At 39.5% G+C, this 20,761-nt stretch overlaps 2 protein-coding genes across 3 annotated transcripts; one reads left to right on the top strand and one right to left on the bottom strand.

Annotated features, from left to right (window-relative positions):
• Positions 1-1,212: 1,212 nt before the first annotated feature.
• On the top strand, positions 1,213-19,614 carry LOC139447777 (monocarboxylate transporter 12-like). 2 transcript variants are annotated; one of them, XM_071229271.1, is made up of 6 exons: positions 1,213-1,247; positions 11,253-11,530; positions 14,923-15,066; positions 16,438-17,226; positions 18,497-18,547; positions 18,748-19,614. In XM_071229271.1, exons 2-6 carry the CDS (start codon positions 11,302-11,304, stop codon positions 18,909-18,911), a joined length of 1,377 nt encoding a protein of 458 aa, XP_071085372.1. In that variant the 5' UTR covers positions 1,213-1,247; positions 11,253-11,301; the 3' UTR covers positions 18,912-19,614. The 2 variants fall into 2 exon arrangements, with proteins under 2 accessions (XP_071085372.1, XP_071085373.1); XM_071229272.1 differs by having other exon boundaries at positions 1,233-1,254.
• On the bottom strand, positions 8,024-8,572 carry LOC139449045 (uncharacterized). Its single transcript, XM_071230516.1, has one exon. It carries the CDS (start codon positions 8,570-8,572, stop codon positions 8,024-8,026), a length of 549 nt encoding a protein of 182 aa, XP_071086617.1.
• Positions 19,615-20,761: the final 1,147 nt, after the last annotated feature.

The following is a 20,761-nucleotide window of genomic DNA, read 5'->3' as shown; positions in this document are numbered from 1 at the left end:
GTTGTGCTGTGAAGAGGATGGTCAATGCGATAGTCAGAGGTGTCGAGGAAATGTTAGTCGTTCGTCATATCTTCATAAATACCCTTGGTCTGGTTAGAGTGGCATAGAGAGTCTGTGAATAATAGCTTGGCTTTTGATCAATAAGTAGGTTTGATGTCATCATCATGAAAGCCGTACATCAGATGTCTAAGATTATGAAGCCAACGTAAATAGCACGGTTAGATAGTCACTATTCCAGTGGATGAACATCATGTTTTTTTGTTGAAGATTTTGAAGGCGTGGAAGGAGGGTTTGCAGTTCAGTTTTTCGGCTCTCGCCTGAGTGAGTGAATGAGTGAATGAGTATGATTTTACGCCGCTTTTAGCAATGTTCCAGCAATATCACGGCGGGGGACACCAGAAATGGGCTTCACACATTGTACCAATGTCGGGAATCGAACCCGGGTCTTCGGCGTGACGGGATCTCGTCTGAATTAGGAGTTTGGTCTTCCCAAACACTGAGTTTTTCATTAACGTATAAAAATATTTTAAACTCATTTTCGATTTGCTTTCGCCTGCTTGTATTTAAGTCAATGTAGGACTTGAGCCAAGGTTGTAGTTCAGACTTGAGGACGCTATGTACTTTGGCCACTTCCATACCAAGATATAGGTAGAATTTAAAAATTCCGAAATAGGAGTACATACTTTTTCGTGGGTTTGGACATTCGTTGTGAGTGTCACGAAGCTCTTGGGGAAAGTTCAAGTCTACCCCCAGGAGCATCACCCGGGACTAGCGTGATGTCTAAAATGTCACGAACTCATGGTGATGGACTCATGGCCCAGCCGGACTGTTTTGGCGTCTAAATATATCAGGTGGTTATTTTGGGGTTGCTTTGGGCTGAAATCAGGACTTGATCGTAATTAGCTTTGGCATGACGATGGGTAATCATGGAATTACCTCCCCTTAAAACTCGCTCCACAAACGGGTTTGTCAACATTTGTCAACAACTCTAGTCGGACTCCAGTCATTTTGAGAAAAGCTCGCCTGGCAAGTCTCGGGCTGGTATAGAAATTCAATTATGATAATGATAATAACTTCAAAAATATCAATAGATGTATTTTTAGAAATTTCGAAAATTATGCTTCACTGAGATTTGAACTACCGCGATACACAAGACCATCTACCCCGAACGCTGAACCATGATGACAGGAAGAGTTAGTTCCCTTGCTCGCTGACGAAGTGACGTGCAATAACAAGATGTTGTTCAGGTAAAACGTAGGTAAACACTGAGTAACCTACTACGTACATGTAATAATGTAAACTTACAATCCTCGCAAACAAACCGCCAGATATGTTTAGCTATAGGTTGTTATAGGTTGCAGGAGACGGTATCGATATATAACACTGATGAACTTGGGAGACGTGTTCTAAAAATAACACAGGCAATTTCTCGGACTCGGAATTCGTCTTTAGCGCGGTTCATCAAAAAAGTTTCTGAATGTACTGATGGTTTATATTTGTCATGAAAGCAGAGAAATTTATCAGATAGACTGTACGAGGCTCGATTCAATCCTGGTTCAAAGTAAGTGTACACTTTTGTACCGTGCTCCTGACCCGTGAAGACCCGGGTAAGAATAGCACTTCAGCAATCCATGCTTTCTGTAAAAGGCGACTATGTTTATCGTAAGAAACGGGATCGGGTGGTCAGGCTCGCTGACGTGGTTGATGCATGTCGTCGTATCCGAATTGCGTGGATCGATGCGCATGATATCAAATACTGGACTGTCTGGTCCAAACTCGTTTATTTACAGACCACCGTCACATAGCTGGAATCGTGCGGCTTTAAACAACAAACAAGCAAACAAACAAACACAGGCTGGTCGTATAGTGTGATAGTTATATATGTCTTCGAAATGTTTAGCGTTAATACTAATATGTTTGACTTGTTATAAATATAACAGCACGATACCTTTAATATCAATTATTATGTAACTGTCTACATCGAGCTTAATACTTTGTATTAGTATGTAACAAATGTTATATTTTGTACAACACTTTCTCAGTAAAGTACAGATTTTAGTACTGTTTTGGGGTTGAGTCCCACCCGGGATTCGAACCCACACTGCCAGAATGAGGCACCTAATCGTCAGCACACAAAGTCAGCGATCTAACCCACTCGGGCACCGAGGCTTCCACAAAATGTCTGACAACTGGTAGTCTAGATCACATACTTTGTGTACCCCTCGGACAATTGTAAATTTACACGGCTCCAATGGCCGAAAGCTATGAATATAAAATGCCTTTTGTAAAGTGGTCAAATGTAACAAATGATATATATGGGATAACCCTTTCTTAGTGAATTGAATTAGTATGTTGAAAAATCTTGAGATTGAAGTAAATTCGCTCACGAGGTGTAGGGGTCTCTCCCAAGACATCTTTTCGTTAGTAAGCTCCTGTCGATAATTGCAATATTTATAGCATCATTGCTTACCTCCCGGAATGATATGACAATAAATCAAATGATTCAATTATAACATCTTAGAACTGGTGGAGTGATTTTCGTTCCGAATGGGTGACCAATCAGGGGCCCTCATCTGATCACGTGATTCGTGAAGTTCCGGGGTAGAATAGGTCAGGGGAGGGGGGCTTTCTATTGAATATGGAAAGTGTTTTGTAGCTTTATTTCAAAATCTATTGTCGATAATAGTAAGAAATCATTATCGTCCCTGTCTGTCTGTTGATCTTCCTGGATACTTCCCGGTTTAGGTGTAAAGACATTACGAGGCCATTCCAGAGCTCAAGATAACTTTTTGAGCAATTGAGTTTTTACTCTAGGGTTTCGATTTTAATTGGGTTATTACATTTTTTATTGGATAACCAATATTTTTTCAATCATCTTTCCATCACACTTTGGGGTTTTCCCTAAACCTATTGAACATTTTAAGATTTAAAATCAAATGAAGTAATGTTTAAGATATATATAACGGTTCTAAATATATAGGCTTGACTCGGAAGGTAAATTAGCTCGTAATGGTGTTTCGGAAATTAGCTCCTTTGTACGCATGCTGAAAAAGCTTCATTGATTATTAATGCATGCTGATTTTATACGTGTGAGTTTTTTTCATTTAATGCAAGCGTTTATGTACGCAACTTAATTGAAAGTAATCGGGATTATGAATATTTATTAATATTTTTGGAGGGGGGGGGGGGGGATTTTTCTGTAACTCTGCATTCTAAGTCAAACCGTTAGTTTAAACATATTTTATTCTCATGAAAAGGATGGGGCACAAGTTGTCACAACTTAGAGCTACTCTCCCATAGATTTACATGTATGCTTATTTACATAAATCAAATGACAGAAAGGAAAGGAAAGAGATAGAGAAACGTATGTACATTCACACTGCTCACTCAAACCTTTTTGTTTTCTTTATATATGTATGTACATTCCTAAAAATGTTTTCGTTCACATGATTAGGTAAAATTGCATTTCCAACTAGCATCAGGTTAATATTTACATCACAAGTATCTTTCACAATTGACAATAGTGAGTGCATCAATTCGTTTCTAGCTGAATTAAATAAATGACATTAAATGAAAAAAATGAATTTTTCACGTGGGCTGCCACATCGGCAGTTTGGATCCTCGTTTAAACCTTTTTCTAAATAAGTCATTTTTTAATTCACTGTCATCATATCTTAATTTTGTATGTATTATGTTAATTTTCCTTAAACCATATGAGAAATATGATGGAACTGTAGGACTATCTGTTCTTAAAATGGATTTAAATCGAGTGAATGTTTCAATATTCCTTTGCTGAATAGGTAATGTATTCCACAATTTGATCGCGGGTGGTATAAACAAGGATTCAGATAACTTAGTACGTAATAGAGGCGAAGTTATATTGTGAGCGGTTCTAAGATTGTCCCGACAGAGTGAGGTACTCGATCTTTAAGGTATGAAGGTGTCATATAGTTATACATTTTAAAGAATAAACACAATTTACGTTTTCTCCTGCGCTCTGATAAGGGCTCCCAGGAAGTTTCGAAATATAAACTTTTGACGGAAGTATAGGTTGGTAAACCAGTTACAATTCTTGCTGCTTCCAGTTGGAGTTTTTCTAATCTGTCACTCGGCTCCTTGGTACGAGCGTCCCAAACTTCTCATGCATATTCAAAATGTGGTCTAATAAACATTACATAAATCTTATTCAACACACTACGACGGAGCATATACTTAAGCTTTCTCATTGAATGAATCATCTTTGATGTTGTTTTAATAATCGAATCAATATTACATGACCACTTGCCCGATGACGACATTATAACACCCAGGTGTTTGTGTTTTAACATTTCCAATGTTTTGATTATCCAAAAATAATTTCAAAGTTCTCTGCAGCTCATTTGTGGAAACGAGAATTGATTTTGTCTTGCTCGGATTATATAGAATTAACCAGTCTTGAGCCCATTCATTAATTTTGTTTAAATTGCTATTCATAGTAGTTTCTATATGTTGATTGTTATAAGATGATATCCCCAGGGATGTGTCATCGGCAAAAAAATCTTGTTGCACAGTTCAATCTGTCAGTATTATCATTGATGTACACAAGGAACAAGAAAGGGTCTAGTACCGATCCCTGTGGCACACCAGCTTTTAACTCTTCAGTGTCAGACAATGTTCCATTTTAAAACACAGATTGTTTGCAAGCTGCTACGTAATCAGCCAACCACTCCAGTAATTCATCGTTTATATAAATATTTTATGCTATGTACCCTTTTTACTAACGTATATACATTTATTCCATATCTTATGTCATTGTATCATTTTACGTTCTATAGTCTCTCATAATCCCATACGGGATGGCTCATCACGTGTATTTTATCACGTGACCTGGATATATTTTTTTATTTGTATGAGGTGAGACATGAAATAAATTACCTACCTACCTAGCATAACATGACAATTTATATATAAGCCCACTGTGCCATATTCTATCGACTGCTTTACACACTTGATTATATAATTCCACCAGTTGGTGGACGGTCGAGTGACCAGCTTGGAATCCTGATTGGTATTTGTATAACGTAATTGCGCAAGTGCTTGAACACAACTCGTTCGAATACTTTCCCGATACAGCTTATCAAAGATATTGGTCTATAATTTGAGGATAGTGTTGGGTCACCTTTTTTGAATAGTGTCATAACATGTGCCAATTTCCATTGGCTTGGATATGTACGCGTTCTCAATGAGATATGGAATAATAGACATAAGACTTCACTTAAAGATGCTACAGTATGTTTCAGAATGTTATGACTTATGCGATCTGGGCCCGAAGCTTTATTCAAAGGAAGAGACTTTATAATATGACTTATTTCATATACGTTTATTCGCAATGTGCTAAATGTTTTATCTGTACGTTTTTCCACATTTGGCAATCTCGCCTTACTTCCGTCAACATCTGCTATGGATGAAAAATACTTGTTTAACTGGTTAGCTTTATCCAAATCTGAGTATATATTTGGGCTTTCGTCTGTGACATGCCTGCGCAGAGGGGGAATAGATGAAGTCTTACCTGTATTTTTCACTAAATATCGTAACAATTTCCAATAAGAAGATTTGTTTTCTGAGTATAATTCTAAAACGATTTTTTTTTCTAAATTGGAGTAGAACATTTCCTTTGCACAATATTTCATATTATTTACTTTATTTGTTTGTTTTCTGTCCCTGTCCTTGTCTTTATTTGTTTTCCTAGAAATCTTAAGTAACCTGTTTCTTTTCCTTATTGCCTTCCTTTCTTCGGAATTGAACCACGGTTTATCATTCGGTCGAACCCTTACCTTTTTAGACGGTACACACATTTTTATATAATTATTAAAATTTGAGTAAAAACATTCAATAGATTCGTCTATATCTTTACATTTGTTAAAAAGATTAATCCAATCAGTTGATTGAATGAGGTTGTTTAATTTATCATATTCACCTCTTCCATAACACCATATATCTCTTGTAAATGATGATTTGGTTGATACATGTGTTTCACTGATATGTACGTGCCCCTATGATCACTAATCTCATTATGAAAATCAATTACTCCAGAATCATCCACAGAAACATCTTCACTTACAATTATCGGATCTAGTAAAGTACTCGATGGTTTAGAAATCCGAGTAGGTTCATTCATCACATTACGTAAATTGTTCCTGTATTACAAAGTTACATGAAGTTTACTCGCAGACAAAAGATTTTCATTAATATCTCCGACAATCACCAAATCACATGTAATATCGAACGCATTATCAACACTGTCGTCTAGTTGATTCCGGAAATTATTTTTATTAAACTTTGGTCTGTACACAACACGCAGAATTAAGGATTTTTGTGGTAGAAATATCTGTATCCATATAGTTTCATCAAGGACATTTTCTAATACATTCAATCTTTTATATGCTAACGTTTCATGTACATAGACTATGACCCCTCCCCCAAATGCATTTCTATCTTTTCTTATCGGGTCGTGGTAGTTTTGCCATCGTAAGACATCATTATTGACTGTATCATCTTAATGAGTTTCAGTGAAACAAACGACGTGAAAGTCGGAACAATACTCACTTAGAAAATTTAACTTATTGCGTACACTTCTTGTGTTGAGGTGATATTTTGACACAGATTCCTCGTGCTGGTCATATTCACGGTTCAGTGGGCCCGGGTTGAGCTCCACGCCCCCGGCAAGCTATTAACACAACAACAGCAATAAAACAATGTTCGTATAACCTGCTTGCGTTTGTAATATACAGAGACATAGGATGAGTGTACGTGCTTTCCATTCGGATATTAGTATAACACCCATTGTGTGTAATTCGTTCAAAAGCGTTTTTGATCGAATTCCCTTTGCGAATAGACTGATGATAGAATTGTAGCTAGCTTTGCTAGTATAGGATCGCGATTTACCATGAAAAAACCCATCTTCCTGAGGCATGAGAGTTAACTGACTATAAAAGTCCGGTTTCCACCCTTGCCGAACTAGGCTGGTATTATGGAGTTACATTTTGGCTGGACTAACGAGTCTATGCATAGTCCAATCAAAATCGCGCACCGAAATCGAAATCCGGTTCGTAAACTGTCGTACAGATTTCGGTCGATTGCAGTATTTGCAAAGCATGTGCACAGCCAACTCGTTGTCAGCAGATATTTTCCACATCTTTTCATGTTTTTAACCAAGGTGCTCACGTGATTTGATGCATTTTGCAATATAAGACCCGTTTTATCACAATATAGATCTTGATTATCAATCAGATTGTCCTGACTCGGCGCAACCATATTGTGTGAAGCAAACGCAAGTGATGCGACAGGTGGAATGTAATTGGTCCATAGGAGAGGCTTAGAAGGGACATAACTGGTAATACGCTACGATCGAGCCCAGTAATTCAAGCCTAGCTCGGCAAGGGTGGAAACTGGACTTTTAAAGTCAGTTGACTCCCTTGCCTCGGGAAGATGGAAAAAAAACAAATCGCCACACGATGTTGTACACTGTCATTACCCATATGGCAGATTCATTTTTGAAGCAGGCGCTTTTTGTGTGGCAACATAACTGACTGGTGGTATAATTGGCATGTGAACTTGTATATTCAAGGGTATATAAAATGTATACGTGGAAAATGATAAAATGGTTGCATGAGCAGAAACAAAGATACAACCTAGTGTTGCTTGAAAAATATAGTTTGTGCATGAGGATAGACACAAAGGAACAGTATAACATAAGGTGAGACTATATACAACTAATATACACGATGGTGCTGCTATACAGGTGTGACACACCATACGATCTGTGGTCGTGGCGTGGATGGAGATACAAGTGTTAGGAGTACAAAATACATTCTTAGCAACTGTAAATGTTTGCTTTTGGGTTAATATAATATTAACGAGTTTGATGTATATGCACAACAAATGTATGATTCAAATATGAATTAGTCAGTGAACAGCTTAGGACTTTAAATATCATACACAGTAGAATTCAAACCATTCACTCTGATTTAGCACAAATGACTTGTCAGTTGTATTTGATAAGGTCTGACTCATACTCAATGTCACGAGTTGCTTCCTCCTGCTGTTCACATACGTGAATCCTGCCGTCATATGTCCATGTTGCGTGGATCTTCTTCTGTCTTTTCAAGTCACGAGTTTTCTTAAATAATTTGCTTCTGTAGTGTGACAGGTCCTCGTTGAGATAGACAGATTGTTTCGTGTGTTTCAGTAATTTTCGATTTCTCATGACCTTATTTCTGTCCCAGTAACTCACAAATTTTACAATTATCTGTCTCTTGGTCCCTGAATTCTTCTTTCCAACGCGATGGCATCTGTCGATGTTACTTACGTTGATACTGGGATGGACGTCTTTCAAAACGTCCATGACGACGTCCTCGACATTTTCATCGCGGGTCTCCTCAACACCACTTATCCTTATTGAGTTTCTCCGGCTGTATTGCTCGAGATCGTCAGTTCTCTTGTTCAGCTCGTGGCGAATACTTAGTATTTCCTGCCATAGCGGTGCAACACTATCTTTGACAATGTCACTGACAATTTCTTTGGCAACAAGCATTTTGACTTTTGGAATTTATCATGAACCTGAGGTAACATAAGAGCATTAACCAAGTAGTGCTGACGGATAGGATTGATCTGTCGTACCTGGTATTGTTGATGTTAAGTCTTCATGACTTGAGTTGGGGTCAGGTGGCGTTCCTTGCTGATCCTGCAGTGATCCTCTTACACCGTACAAACCGTTCGAAGAGATCCATGTTCCACTCAGGGATTCCCGAAAAGTAGTTCCGGCCAAAATCGTGTAAACGTCAAAACGTGAAGTTTATACTTTGTAAACGTCAAAACGTGAAGTTTATACTTTGTAAACGTCAAAACGTGAAGTTTATACTTTGTTAACGTCACAACGTGAAGTTTATACTTTGTAAACGTCAAAACGTGAAGTTTATACTTTGTAAACGTCAAAACGTGAAGTTTATACTTTGTTAACGTCACAATGTGAAGTTTATACTTTGTAAACGTCACAACGTGAAGTTTATACTTTGTAAACGTCAAAACGTGAAGTTTATACTTTGTAAACGTCACAACGTGAAGTTTATACTTTGTAAACGTCACAACTTGAAGTTTATACTTTGTAAACGTCACAACTTGAAGTTTTTTAAAAAGTGAACGGGTCGTCTGAGCAGCAAATAAACCAACCACATCACCGGAAATAACTGAAACTTCAACGTACGAATTTATATACGTATAATACAGAATAAACTAGAAAATATAAACAGCCCTGATAGGAAATCAGCTGTGCAGGAATTGGCACTGATCCTTACAACACTGGGACGGGCCAAGATTAAACAAACGTTGTTTGTATGTTTGTTTGTTGTTTAACGGCGCACTCAGCAGTATCCAAGCTATATGACGGCGGTCTGTAAATAACCGAGTCTGGACCAGACAGTGATTAATATCATGAGCATCGATCCACACAATTGGGATCGATGACATGCATCAACCAAGTCAGCGAGCCTGACCACCCGATCCCGTTAGTCGCCTCTTACAACAAGCATAGTCGCCTTTTATAGCAAGCATGGATTGCTGAAGAGCTATTCTACCCCGGATCTTCACGGGTCACATGTATTAAGTAAAACCTGACGAATATCAATATAAACTGGACAGTGTAATAACACATGTACTCATCCTTCACACACGTAAACGATAAGAATCCTACAGATGGTTTAAAAGTCTCATTGAACCTGAAAAATACATTTCGATCTAACGTCTCGAAAATTACGTAGTTTAGTTGTCTGATTTAGATTAGGTTTGTCAGAATTTATGATCATTGAAGGTAGAAAAAATAGGTTCTATTAAAATTGAGAGAAAATGTATGTAGGTATAGAAAATGGAATTCAATTTGATTTGACATGTTAAACTTTTAGTGATTTGAAAGCTCAATATACATGTATACCCAAAAAGTATTTACGAAAACCATCATGAATTGCATTCACTTGTTTTATGACCTCTAGAAATGATACCCATATTCTACTCTTTACTTAAAGCATGCAACAATCCTAAGAAGTAACATCTTGAAACATATTGTATATCCAAACTAATAATTCTGCATGTAACGTTGACTTGTGTTGATGTATATTTAGATTACTATTTAGATCAGTAACTGTTTCATGTGCCCTGGAGGCTTACATACAATTAACTTCTTCTTCTGCAAGCTGTAGTTGACAATTGAGCTGATTTAATCAAATCTGAATTTTTACAAAACGTGTTTTCCAGCCATATGTGATATTAAAGCACGTATTTCATTTTCATGTCACAATACAACAGAACATGTGTTCGTGTGAACAATATATATATATGTGTTAAAATGACATTGTCTTCTGTATCAAACAGTGACCTATCATCTCCTCAGAAAACCACTAAACCAATGAAGCTGCTTTGAAAGGTTTGAATTCAATTTTCAATATAACCGCCAAGGCAACAGTATTGCAACAGCTATATATGGCCAATACTCAGTCATTTTGGCTCATATGCAGTTTATAGTGAGGCTCAACATATATTACGAGGCTCAAAATTGTTAAGGATCGAATTTGCGACTTCTCTTACCTACATTGTTCTAGCGGATATAGACTGTGAACCGTGGAGGCCTGATGCGGATATATATTTCAAAGTTTCATCTTGATTTGACTTTTGCACTCCAAAAGCGGTGTGAGTGAGTAAGTTTGGTTTAACGCCGCTTTTAACAGTATTCCAGTCATGTCACGGCGTGTCAGCTTAACATGGGAGAAAAGTCCGAAGTGATGCAGGTCTCAGACGTTTACCACTTTGGTGAAACCCGCGAGCACGGGTATGGTACTGACAAACCTAGAGGAATAATCGGAACAAACCGGGATTCGAACCCACAATCACAGGATTCTGGCGTGCCCAAGGGACGCAACTCTGCACAGCGAATCGCGACGCCTTAGACGACTGAGCCACCCGTGCCCCCTCATATAGACAGAATACGTCTGATTGCGGGAGCTGATGTTGTCACTTGAGCGTAGTTTTCATCAGCAAATATATTTCGATTTACTTAATTGAAATAATAACATGAGGAGAAGGTGAGCTTCTGTACCCAAGTGCACAGGTACAATACACTGGGGTGAAGATTATATGTAATTCAATTTTTGTAATAATAATGCTGAAAAATACATTTTTATGGTACAAACTAAACTTATAGATAACCTCTTTTTTTTTCCTTACAGGAACATGCAAAACAAGCTGACAGTTCTCTAGGTGAACATTTCCAGGAACATGGAGGACGTAGACATAGAATATCCGGCGGTTGCTGTCGTCCACAGTACACGCAGAAGCAAGTACGCCTGGGTGGTCTTGTTAGCTTCCTTCCTTACCCAGTTTCTCAACCCCGCTATGAACTACGCTGTTGGGGTGTTCCACGTGGCCCTCTTGGACCGGTTCCATGGCGACGTGACGCATACGGCCTGGGTCGGCTCTGTTAACAGCTGCATGTTTTCATTAGCAGGTAGGCATCGTAAGAAGACGTACATGGTAATGGCAGTGAGTTTGGGTTAAACGCTACTGTGGGCATGTTACTCATCATTAACGAGGGCACGGGTGGCCGACTCGTCTAAGGCGCCGCGATTCGCTGTGCAGAGTTGCGTCTCTTGGGCACGCCAGAAACCTATGATTGTGGGTTCGAATCCCGGTTTGCCCCGATTGTGTTTCTAGGTTTGTCAGCACCATACCCGTGCTCGTGGGTTTCACCGAAGTGGTAAACGTCTGAGACCTGCATTACTTCGGGCTTTCCTCCCACATTAAGCTGACACACCGTGATATAACTGGAATACTGTTAAAAGCAGCGTTAAACCAAACTCACTCACTCACTTATCAATAACGATAGCTTCACGAGTGAGGTTAGTTCAACGTCTCTTTGGCGTGTCTGATCAGTTAATCTCCGCGTCAGCTTGATGATAGATAGATAGATAGATAGATAGATAGATAGATAGATCATCTTTATTTCCTCCGATTGGTGAAGATACATTGATAGGAGATATTACTGTGTTCTACAAATGTATATATATATATATATATATATATATATATATATATATATATGTATATATATATATATATATATATATATAACAACTGATATATTGTATGTACAGGCAGTTTCACATCGTTATCAAATAATGTTTCTTAGTAGGTTTTCCACATTTTAACAGTTTTACATACACGGAGCATTATATTTGTCCATAGATTATATTCAATTGGCATAGTACTTTCTGTTGGCAAACCGCCAAGTAAAAAGGACAGAAAGGTATCGTCATCATCGTTCCAGATACTAGAAAACGTTGTCACATCTAGTAAATCAATAATAGACTCAACGAGAATATTTCTTTGTTGTTGAGTCTTTTTACAATACATAAACACATGTTTGATGATATCAAAAGCAAATGTGCCGCATAAACATTCATCATTGTATACTGTAGGTGCTAAGACATAATAAATATGCTAAATCATAGAAGTGTTCCGGCCTTTCAATTGTTACAATTGTTAGCAACCAAAGTCTGTGTACCCCAGGTGATCGTATCAGAGAGTATCGTTTTAGGTTTTCTCTTGCATGAATCTCTGCATGAATTACGTTTTGGTTACATACGCTTATTTGTTCTTTAACTCGACTCGCCCATGCATGTTTTTTTGGGAAATGAGAATAGGTGGTATATGTGTTAATGTCATTATTGAGTTCATACTTGTTTACAAGTGAAAGCATGTGGTATACGGGTGACAGTTTACATTTAACATCTTTTTTTTTTAATTGTATGGAGTTCATACTGAACAAGTCTGTGCTGAAATAGTCTTTTAAGTGCAAAGTTAATGTCACTATTACATCGTCTTCCAAGGAATAAGAGAGCTCGTTGATCAATGTACGCCTGGGGAGAAATTAAACCCAGACAATCTCTGGTGACGAGAAGGGCAGTCTAGACAGTCCTTGAATCTTTTTACAAAAATAACGTTGAATAATTTCAAACATTTCGTATTCCTTTGGTGATAGTTTACCCCATACACTACAAACTACCTTTTCCAATATACGAACAGCTGGGATAGGATTTAAACCACCAAAGTATAGTCCATCATTATAACTTATATTGACTAACAAATCAGCGTGGAACTAACGTCACTGTTCCCGTGGTCATTCTACGAATCATTTTCAATCTGTTCCATGCGAATATTCACATAATGAGTAAAATCTGAGCCAAAATTGATATCATGATTTGGGATTGATAAATCCTTGAAAGATTTGGAAAACAGATTATAAATTCCTTCCTGTGTATTACATGACTCTTTATTATACACAAGCGTCTGGGTTTGTTCCTCCTTTCTTTTATATTTCTTGGTTAAGCTAAAGTACTCTGTTACATCAACCTCAGCTGCTTCATATATCTCCTGAAACTTTTCTTCTTTTAGCTTTTGTTTGGAACGGCGATGCTGCTTCCTAAAGATACGTTTTGCTCTTTTATACTCAGTGGAACTTGCATCCTCTTTATCATGAGATTTATCATTATAGATCTATTCACTACGGCGTTGTCGCATTGTACGATGCAACGTATTTAAATTATCTTTTTTCCAGTATGGTTTTAAATGAGATTGGAATTTTGAAGATGGTATACTTAGTTTAGCTGCAGCATGTAACGATTGTTGGATATAGTCGTGATAATTTTCAATGTATTCATGAGGAGATGCGTACTGAGTTTCGTCAAATTGAGCATATCTAAAATAGTTTTCAGTTTCATATCGGTGTACCATAAAGTCTACGTCATTAGCTTTACGCCAGTTAAGATGTTCACCGCCATAGTGGCGTGGCTGGGAATCAGTACTCAGACATAGGAATATTGGACAATGGTCTGATACTGAGTATTGAACTCTATTATCTAAAGTATAACCAACAACGTTACTAACATGTTGGAGATTAATGAACACATAATCTATCATACCTCTTATAGTTTTACATTTACTTGTGAAGGTAAAAAAAAGCATTTTCGTCAAGGGGTACGACAGAAATTAGATTCCGTTCAGTGAGAACTCTTTGTAGATATTTCGCTCTGCGTTTCAATATAATTCCATGACGCAGGTCTGCATTGAAATCACCTAGAAGAATTGTCTCCCTTTCATGAGAACATCTATCATAGATCTCCAGTGCATTATTTGGTTCTTCTATGTATACACTATCTAATACGTTAGATGAGGGAAGGCGAGCACCAATTATATACATAGGGCATTTATTAATGAAGAGTTTAGCCCCAATGATATGCTCGCTTGAAGGTATGCTGATTGACGACGACCTCCGACATGTACTTTTACTCTGCAGGCGATGTTCAGTGAGTTGTGTTTGACGCAGCTTTGAACAGAATTTCAGTTATATCACGGAGTGTCTGCTTAATGTGGGATGAAAGCCCGAAGTGATGCATGTCTTAGACGTTTACCACTCTGTTGCACCCCACGTTCAAGGGTATGGTGCTGACAAACGTAGAAACATAATCGGTTCGAACAGGGATTCTTACCCACAATTCCAGGTTTCTAGTGTGCCCAAGGGACGCAACTCTGCACAACTACTTGCCTCGTCTAAGACGAATGGGCCACCCGTGTCCTGTGCCCCGTGGCCACTGTTTTTGTTGGTCATTGGGCATTTTCTCAACATAACAGAACCATTGCTGATTTGACTTCAAACTGACTCCCTGTAACAATAAGGATTTGGAACGAGCGATCTTCAACATCTAGATGAAGATGAAACGCAACATTTGTCTTTCTTATTAATTCGAGTATTAAATCAAAATGTTCTGAAAATCAAATTCATTGAATTAGACAGTCCGAATCAGACATGCCGACTGAAGTATATGCAACTTTACATTTCAGGTCCTGTCGCCGCTCTGGTGGCGAACATGCTCGACTGCAGAACTTGTGTCTTCCTGTCCGGCATACTCGGGCTTGTGGGCTTTGGTGTCAGTGCTTTCGTCACGGACATAAAAATATTATTTGTCACGTACGCCTTCATTGCAGGTAACATGCTACTCGATTAACATGACGTGTGTGTTAATGACGTGTGTGTGTGTGTGTGTGTGTGTGTGTGCGTGCGTGCGTGCGTGCGTGCGTGCGTGCGTGCGTGCGTGTGTGTGTGTGTGTGTGTGTGAGAGAGAGAGAGGGAGTGAGAGCATGAGACTGAAAGAGGAGACACAGAGAAAGACAGAGAGTGAGACTAAAGGGAAAAGAGATAGATAGAGAGTGTGATAGTGAGAGACAGAGGCAGAGACAGACAGACACACAGTGAGTGAGAGATAAGGAGAGATAGAGAGAGACAGACAGATGGAGAGACACAGACAGACGCAGACAGACATACAGAGAGAGAGAGAGAGAGAGAGAGAGTGAGAGTGAGACTGAAAGAGGAACCAGAGAGAGACAAAATGAGACAGAGGGAGTGAGACTAAGAAAAAAGGAGATATATAGAGAGTGAGATAGAGAGAGAAAGAGAGACAGACACAGAGACAGAGATACAGAGTGAGAGAAAAGGAGACAGAGAGATAGAGAGACAGACAGAGAGACAGAGATACAGAGTGAGAGAAAAGGAGACATAGAGAGATAGGGAGACAGACAGAGACAGAGATACAGAGTGAGAGAAAAGGAGAGAGAGATAGGGAGAGAGACAGACAGAGATACAGAGTGAGAGAAAAGGAGACAGAGAGATAGGGAGACAGACAGACAGAGAGACAGAGATACAGAGTGAGAGAAAAGGAGACAGAGATAGGGAGAGAGACAGACAGAGAGAGAGTGAGTGAGAGAAACGGAGACATAGAGATAGGGAGACAGACAGATACAGAGGGAGACAGACACAGAGAGTGAGGCTAAGAGAAAAAGGAGATAGAGACTGAGACAGAGAGAGAAAGAGAGAGACAGACCGATAGCGAGACGCAGAGAGACGCAGAGAGAGACAGAGAAAGAGAGATATATAATGGCGAATGAACGTTGTCAGCGTAGGTGCATAGTCACTAATATTGCTAATGTTTGAGGACGCCATGATGGGTTTTAAAATATGCGACTTAAATTTATGATATAAGTCAGATAGAAATATTGCATTTTAATTTATTGGACACATCACGACCCTGACTAAATGTTCAGATGTAGATCCAGATGGCGATAAAGACAAGTATTATCGTTGTAACCAATGCTTGTCTTTCAGTGGCGACTAAAATAAATCAGGTGGTCAGACTCTGTCACTGGCGTGATGGCGTGTCATCGTACCCCGATTACATAGATCGTTGCTCATGTTATCTGCCACTGGTTTACCTTGGCCAGAGTTGAATATTTCCAGGCCGCCGTGATAAAGCTGGGGTGATGCTTTCAACATTCATCACTCCCTCTTTATGATCATTTCAGGACTCGGGCAAGCATTAGCTCAGGTTGGCTCCATGGTCGTGATTGGGTACTACTTCCCTCGAGACACTGCTCTGGCTTCAGGAATAGCAGTCTGTGGAACAGCGCTAGGAATATTCATTCACCCGCCGCTTGTCCAAACGTTTATCGATTGGTATGCACTTCCGGGTGCGTTCCTGCTTGTTGGGGCGTTGGTGTCACACTGCTGTATATTCGGACTCGTCATGCGACCATCGTCTTATGAAGTGAGTCGCAAGGCCCAAATTCGAAGCGGACGTACTACCAAACAGACCATTCTCTTCGCGGCTTTCGGCGACATCCCGACGTACAAGACCATCATCTCCGATCTCTCATTTATTGCGTTCATGCTCAGCACACTTCTTCTTGCAATGGGGTACTCCGTGCACATACTCTTCCTTCCAGATTACATGAACTTCCACGGAGCGACATTACAAGAAGCGTCATTGAGTATATCCACTTTAGGCATAGGCAGCTTCGTATCAAGGCTTCTATTGGGCGTTTTATCCAACGACAAGAGCGTAGGTCCAGAGTTAATATATTCTGGCATTGTTGGAATAACTGCCGTCACTTCTGTGCTCTTGCCACTCTTAGTAAAAACCGTTGCTGGGCGACTGACCTATGGGGCACTCCTCGGAATTTATACCGGAGGAGTGTTTGCCCTCCAAAGCACGATATCGTTAGATATCGCTGGAGTAGAGCATTTTGCCATAGCTTACGGAGCTGTCATGTTCTTCCTGGGTATTGGATATCTCATCGGACCACCTATCGCTGGTAAGCATTGTCATTGTTTCGATTCAGGGAAGACCGCCTCCGTGGTCTAATGGTAGAGCGTCCGCCAAAAGACGTTAAAAGATGGTACTTGTTGTTACCCTGTCTGGCGCTCGGCATTAAGGGGCTAAAACAAGGACTGGTCGGCTCGGAGTCTGTATACTGTGTCTGAGTGGGGTATTCATGTTAAACTGTAGCATGGTGAGTGAGTGAGTATGGTTTTACGCCGCTTTTAGCAGTATTCCAGCAATATCACGGCGGGGGACACCAGAAATGGGCTTCACACATTGTACCCATGTCGGGAATCGAACCCGGGTCTTCGGCGTGACGAGCGAACGCTTTAACCACTAGGCTACCCGACCGCCCCCTGTGGCATGGTATCTCAGTGGGCTAGCACTATAAAATCGGCATCAGTCCGGACGCATGTCGCAATATAAGTGCAATAATCTTAGATGCGACGTCAAACCCCATTTCACCTCACCTCACGAGTGGTTTAAACGTAAAACGTCAGCGCCAGAAAAGGTGTTATTGTCAGTGCGGTGGCTGATGTTGGCACCTGCAAAGGCGCTCAGACTATTAGATGTAAATCAACGCGAGAGAATAACCAATCTCGATCACAGACGAAACAGATTCCATTGAGTGTAAAAAGCGTTGAAAATAATATGAATGGATCACTGATTATGACAGCAGGTGTAAGACCGTACTCGCTCACTTTTTGGTAGCCACTGAAGTGTGCGTAAACATTTTGCGAGAAGTGGGTGAAAGAAAAGGATATTTTTTGTTACTGTCACTAGTATATTGAGATAATTACATTGGGTGTTATGATCACTAGTATATTGAGATAATATTATTGGGTGTTATGTTCACTAGTATATTGAGATAATATTGTTGGGTGTTATGATCACTAGTATATTAAAATAATCATATTGGGTGTCACGATCACTAGTATATTAAAATAATTATATTGAGTGTCATGATCACTAGTATATTGAGATAATTATATTGGGTGCAATAATGAATAGCATATTAAGATAAATCTGTAAACAATCGAGACACAACCAGACAAACCAGTAGTTGACATGATACTCATCCCATAATTCCCACCCAATCAACATAGTCATCAGTCTGACCACCCAATCCTCAGTGTATTCTCCTTACACAAAAAGCAACGTGCGGGGAACCTATTCACACCCTGGTCGCCATGAGGTTGTTTATCATTGTCAAAAATACACTTATCCTTGACTCACTTGTTCATATTACCTTCTGTTCACAGGAAGTATATTCGAACTGACCAACAATTACAGCTATGTGTTCGTATGCTCATGTGAGTATCTTAGTTACAAAAAAATCATTTTGCCCTTCTTTTTTGAATAATGCTTCGAAGTAGAAAATGATCACTGAATTAAAATAACTTGAATCGACTCAAAATAACAGTTGCAAATACTCGACAATTTCTTTTGCTTCTAAAATGCCACTTAAAGATAAAGATTGTGGGAATGAAGTTTTCACTCACTCTATTTCCAGCTGTGATGTTCTTTGCCTCAGTGACATTTGGGTTCCTGTCCATGCTGGGAAGAAAGACCACTACCAGACAGAATGGGAACGCGCTTGACCAGTATGATTTGGCCCCCACAGAGGATAACTCGTTGGTCTTGAAACACAAAAAGTGTGAAAATATATCAGAGTGACAGCTAGAAAAGAGAAACATGATTTAGAACATACAAAGAATACACCCATGTCATGTGGATTGCCGACTGACGTATCTGGATACAGAGAGAAAGTTTGGTTTAACACCAATATGAACAGTATTTCAGTTGTATCATGTCGTGTACGCCTGATTTGGAGGAACACCTGAATTGATGCAGGTCTAATGTTTATCACTTTCCTAAAACCAACAAGGGCGGTGTCTTAAATAATGGTATGGTGCTGACAGACCAAGGATCATAATCAGGATTAATCCGGTATTCGAACTTCGATCATATGACTGAAGGATTTAACTCTTTACAGCGAATTACAATATCAGAGAAGCCGTGTAAAGATATGAGATATATGGAAAGGATTAGTAGCTTCCACTTCCAAGACGTTGACGCCAACAAGCTGCATTGAAAGACAAGCAGGTGCCCCTTGTTAGCAAGTCAGGAAGTGTGCTGAGTGTGAACGGACCAAAACAGTAGTTAGAATGACATCGTGGCTCAAGAACCTGCTAAATGAGCACGGTATGTAACCATGAGATGGTATTATTAAAACATCACCAAATGACAGCACTTCACACTTCAGCATTTTTGCGAAATTTCAATGGCCATTTACTTGACGGACGTTTTCCCAAATGGGACTTGGTGAGATTCAAACATTCTAAATTTTTCATCGTTCTAAGGTATGAACTCTAATATAACCAGGTTGTTTTGGATAAATAAATCTAGACCATTAACTGCATTTGAGACGTCGAATGGTGTCTGGCAATTGTCGCGTATGGTTTGGCTTAAAAACTGTTCCTGTATCGCTCCATCGCACTCTGCGGGGCGGTCGGGTAGCCCAGTGGTTAAAGCTTTCGCTCGTCACGCCGAAGACCTGGGTTCGATACCTGACATAGGTACAATGTGTGAAGCCCATTTCTGGTGACCCCCGCCGTGATATTGCTGGAATATTGCTAAAAGCGGCGTTAAACCATACTCACTCACTCAACGCACTCTGCATCTTGTAAGAAGTGGGTTGTCATGTTTTGGTGTATCTAGACGATGTGTGTGTCTATTCGTCCATGGCCGATGAGCATTTGTCTGAGGTGTTTGACCTAATGATATCTGTGACTCTAAAAGCTGTCATTCCTTTATGGATTGTGTAGAGTATATTGGTTTCTGAGTTTCAGATGATGGCGTAGGTCCTGGTAGGATTACTGAACGAGTTTGAAAATCACCCTGTTTGAGGTAAATTGGAGCAAGCGATCATGTCCTGGTTTGGATACATTCTTTCTTAGATTTATTCCCATTTTTTCGGATATGGTGTTGCAACAAAGTCGCGTGGTTGAATCTCTTACGTGTGTTTGGCATGGAAGTGAACACAGTTAGGACTGTTCTCACTAAGGCGCCAGTGTTAGCACACCCACACAAGTCCTAATGCTTCAGTGTTTGTTGTTCAGACAGATGCCAGTAAAACGGGATTAGTTGGTGTACTTTTTCAGAATGATTATCCTGTTTGCTTTGCTTAAAAGTTATCAAAAACTGAACGAAATTTATCCACTGTACATAGGGACTTATCTGGGCAGTTAGGAAAGTTAGAGAGTATGTTTTTGGTAGGAAATCTTTATCCAAAACAGACCACAGACCTTTGACATATGTTATGTCATCAAAATCTGATAAATGCCCCAGATGGTATTTAGAGCTTTCAGATTATCAGTTTGATGTGGAATATATACCTGGAAAAGAACATTCCAAGTGACATTCAGTGGAGATTTCCTATTGAAGATTCTGAGGAATTACCAGTGTGTGCCATGTCAACTGATATGCTGTTATAAAGCTTTCACATGATCTTGCCCATTTTGGTG

The sequence above is a fragment of the Haliotis cracherodii genome, unplaced genomic scaffold (genome assembly GCF_022045235.1).
Source record: "Haliotis cracherodii isolate W230 unplaced genomic scaffold, xgHalCrac1.p SCAF_7, whole genome shotgun sequence".
NCBI classification, from domain to species: Eukaryota; Metazoa; Mollusca; class Gastropoda; order Lepetellida; family Haliotidae; genus Haliotis; species Haliotis cracherodii.
Note: the sequence above shows the minus strand (reverse complement) of the source record. Positions and strands in the feature narration are given on the sequence as shown.

Excerpts from the sequence above, each read along its gene's own strand:
- LOC139449045 (XM_071230516.1), bottom strand. The coding sequence starts at position 8,572 with ATGCTTGTTGCCAAAGAAATTGTCAGTGACATTGTCAAAGATAGTGTT.
- LOC139447777 (XM_071229271.1), top strand. The coding sequence starts at position 11,302 with ATGGAGGACGTAGACATAGAATATCCGGCGGTTGCTGTCGTCCACAGT. Across the intron at positions 15,067-16,437 it reads CACGTACGCCTTCATTGCAG|GACTCGGGCAAGCATTAGCT; the intron begins GTAACATGCTAC and ends TGATCATTTCAG. Across the intron at positions 17,227-18,496 it reads CATCGGACCACCTATCGCTG|GAAGTATATTCGAACTGACC; the intron begins GTAAGCATTGTC and ends TTCTGTTCACAG.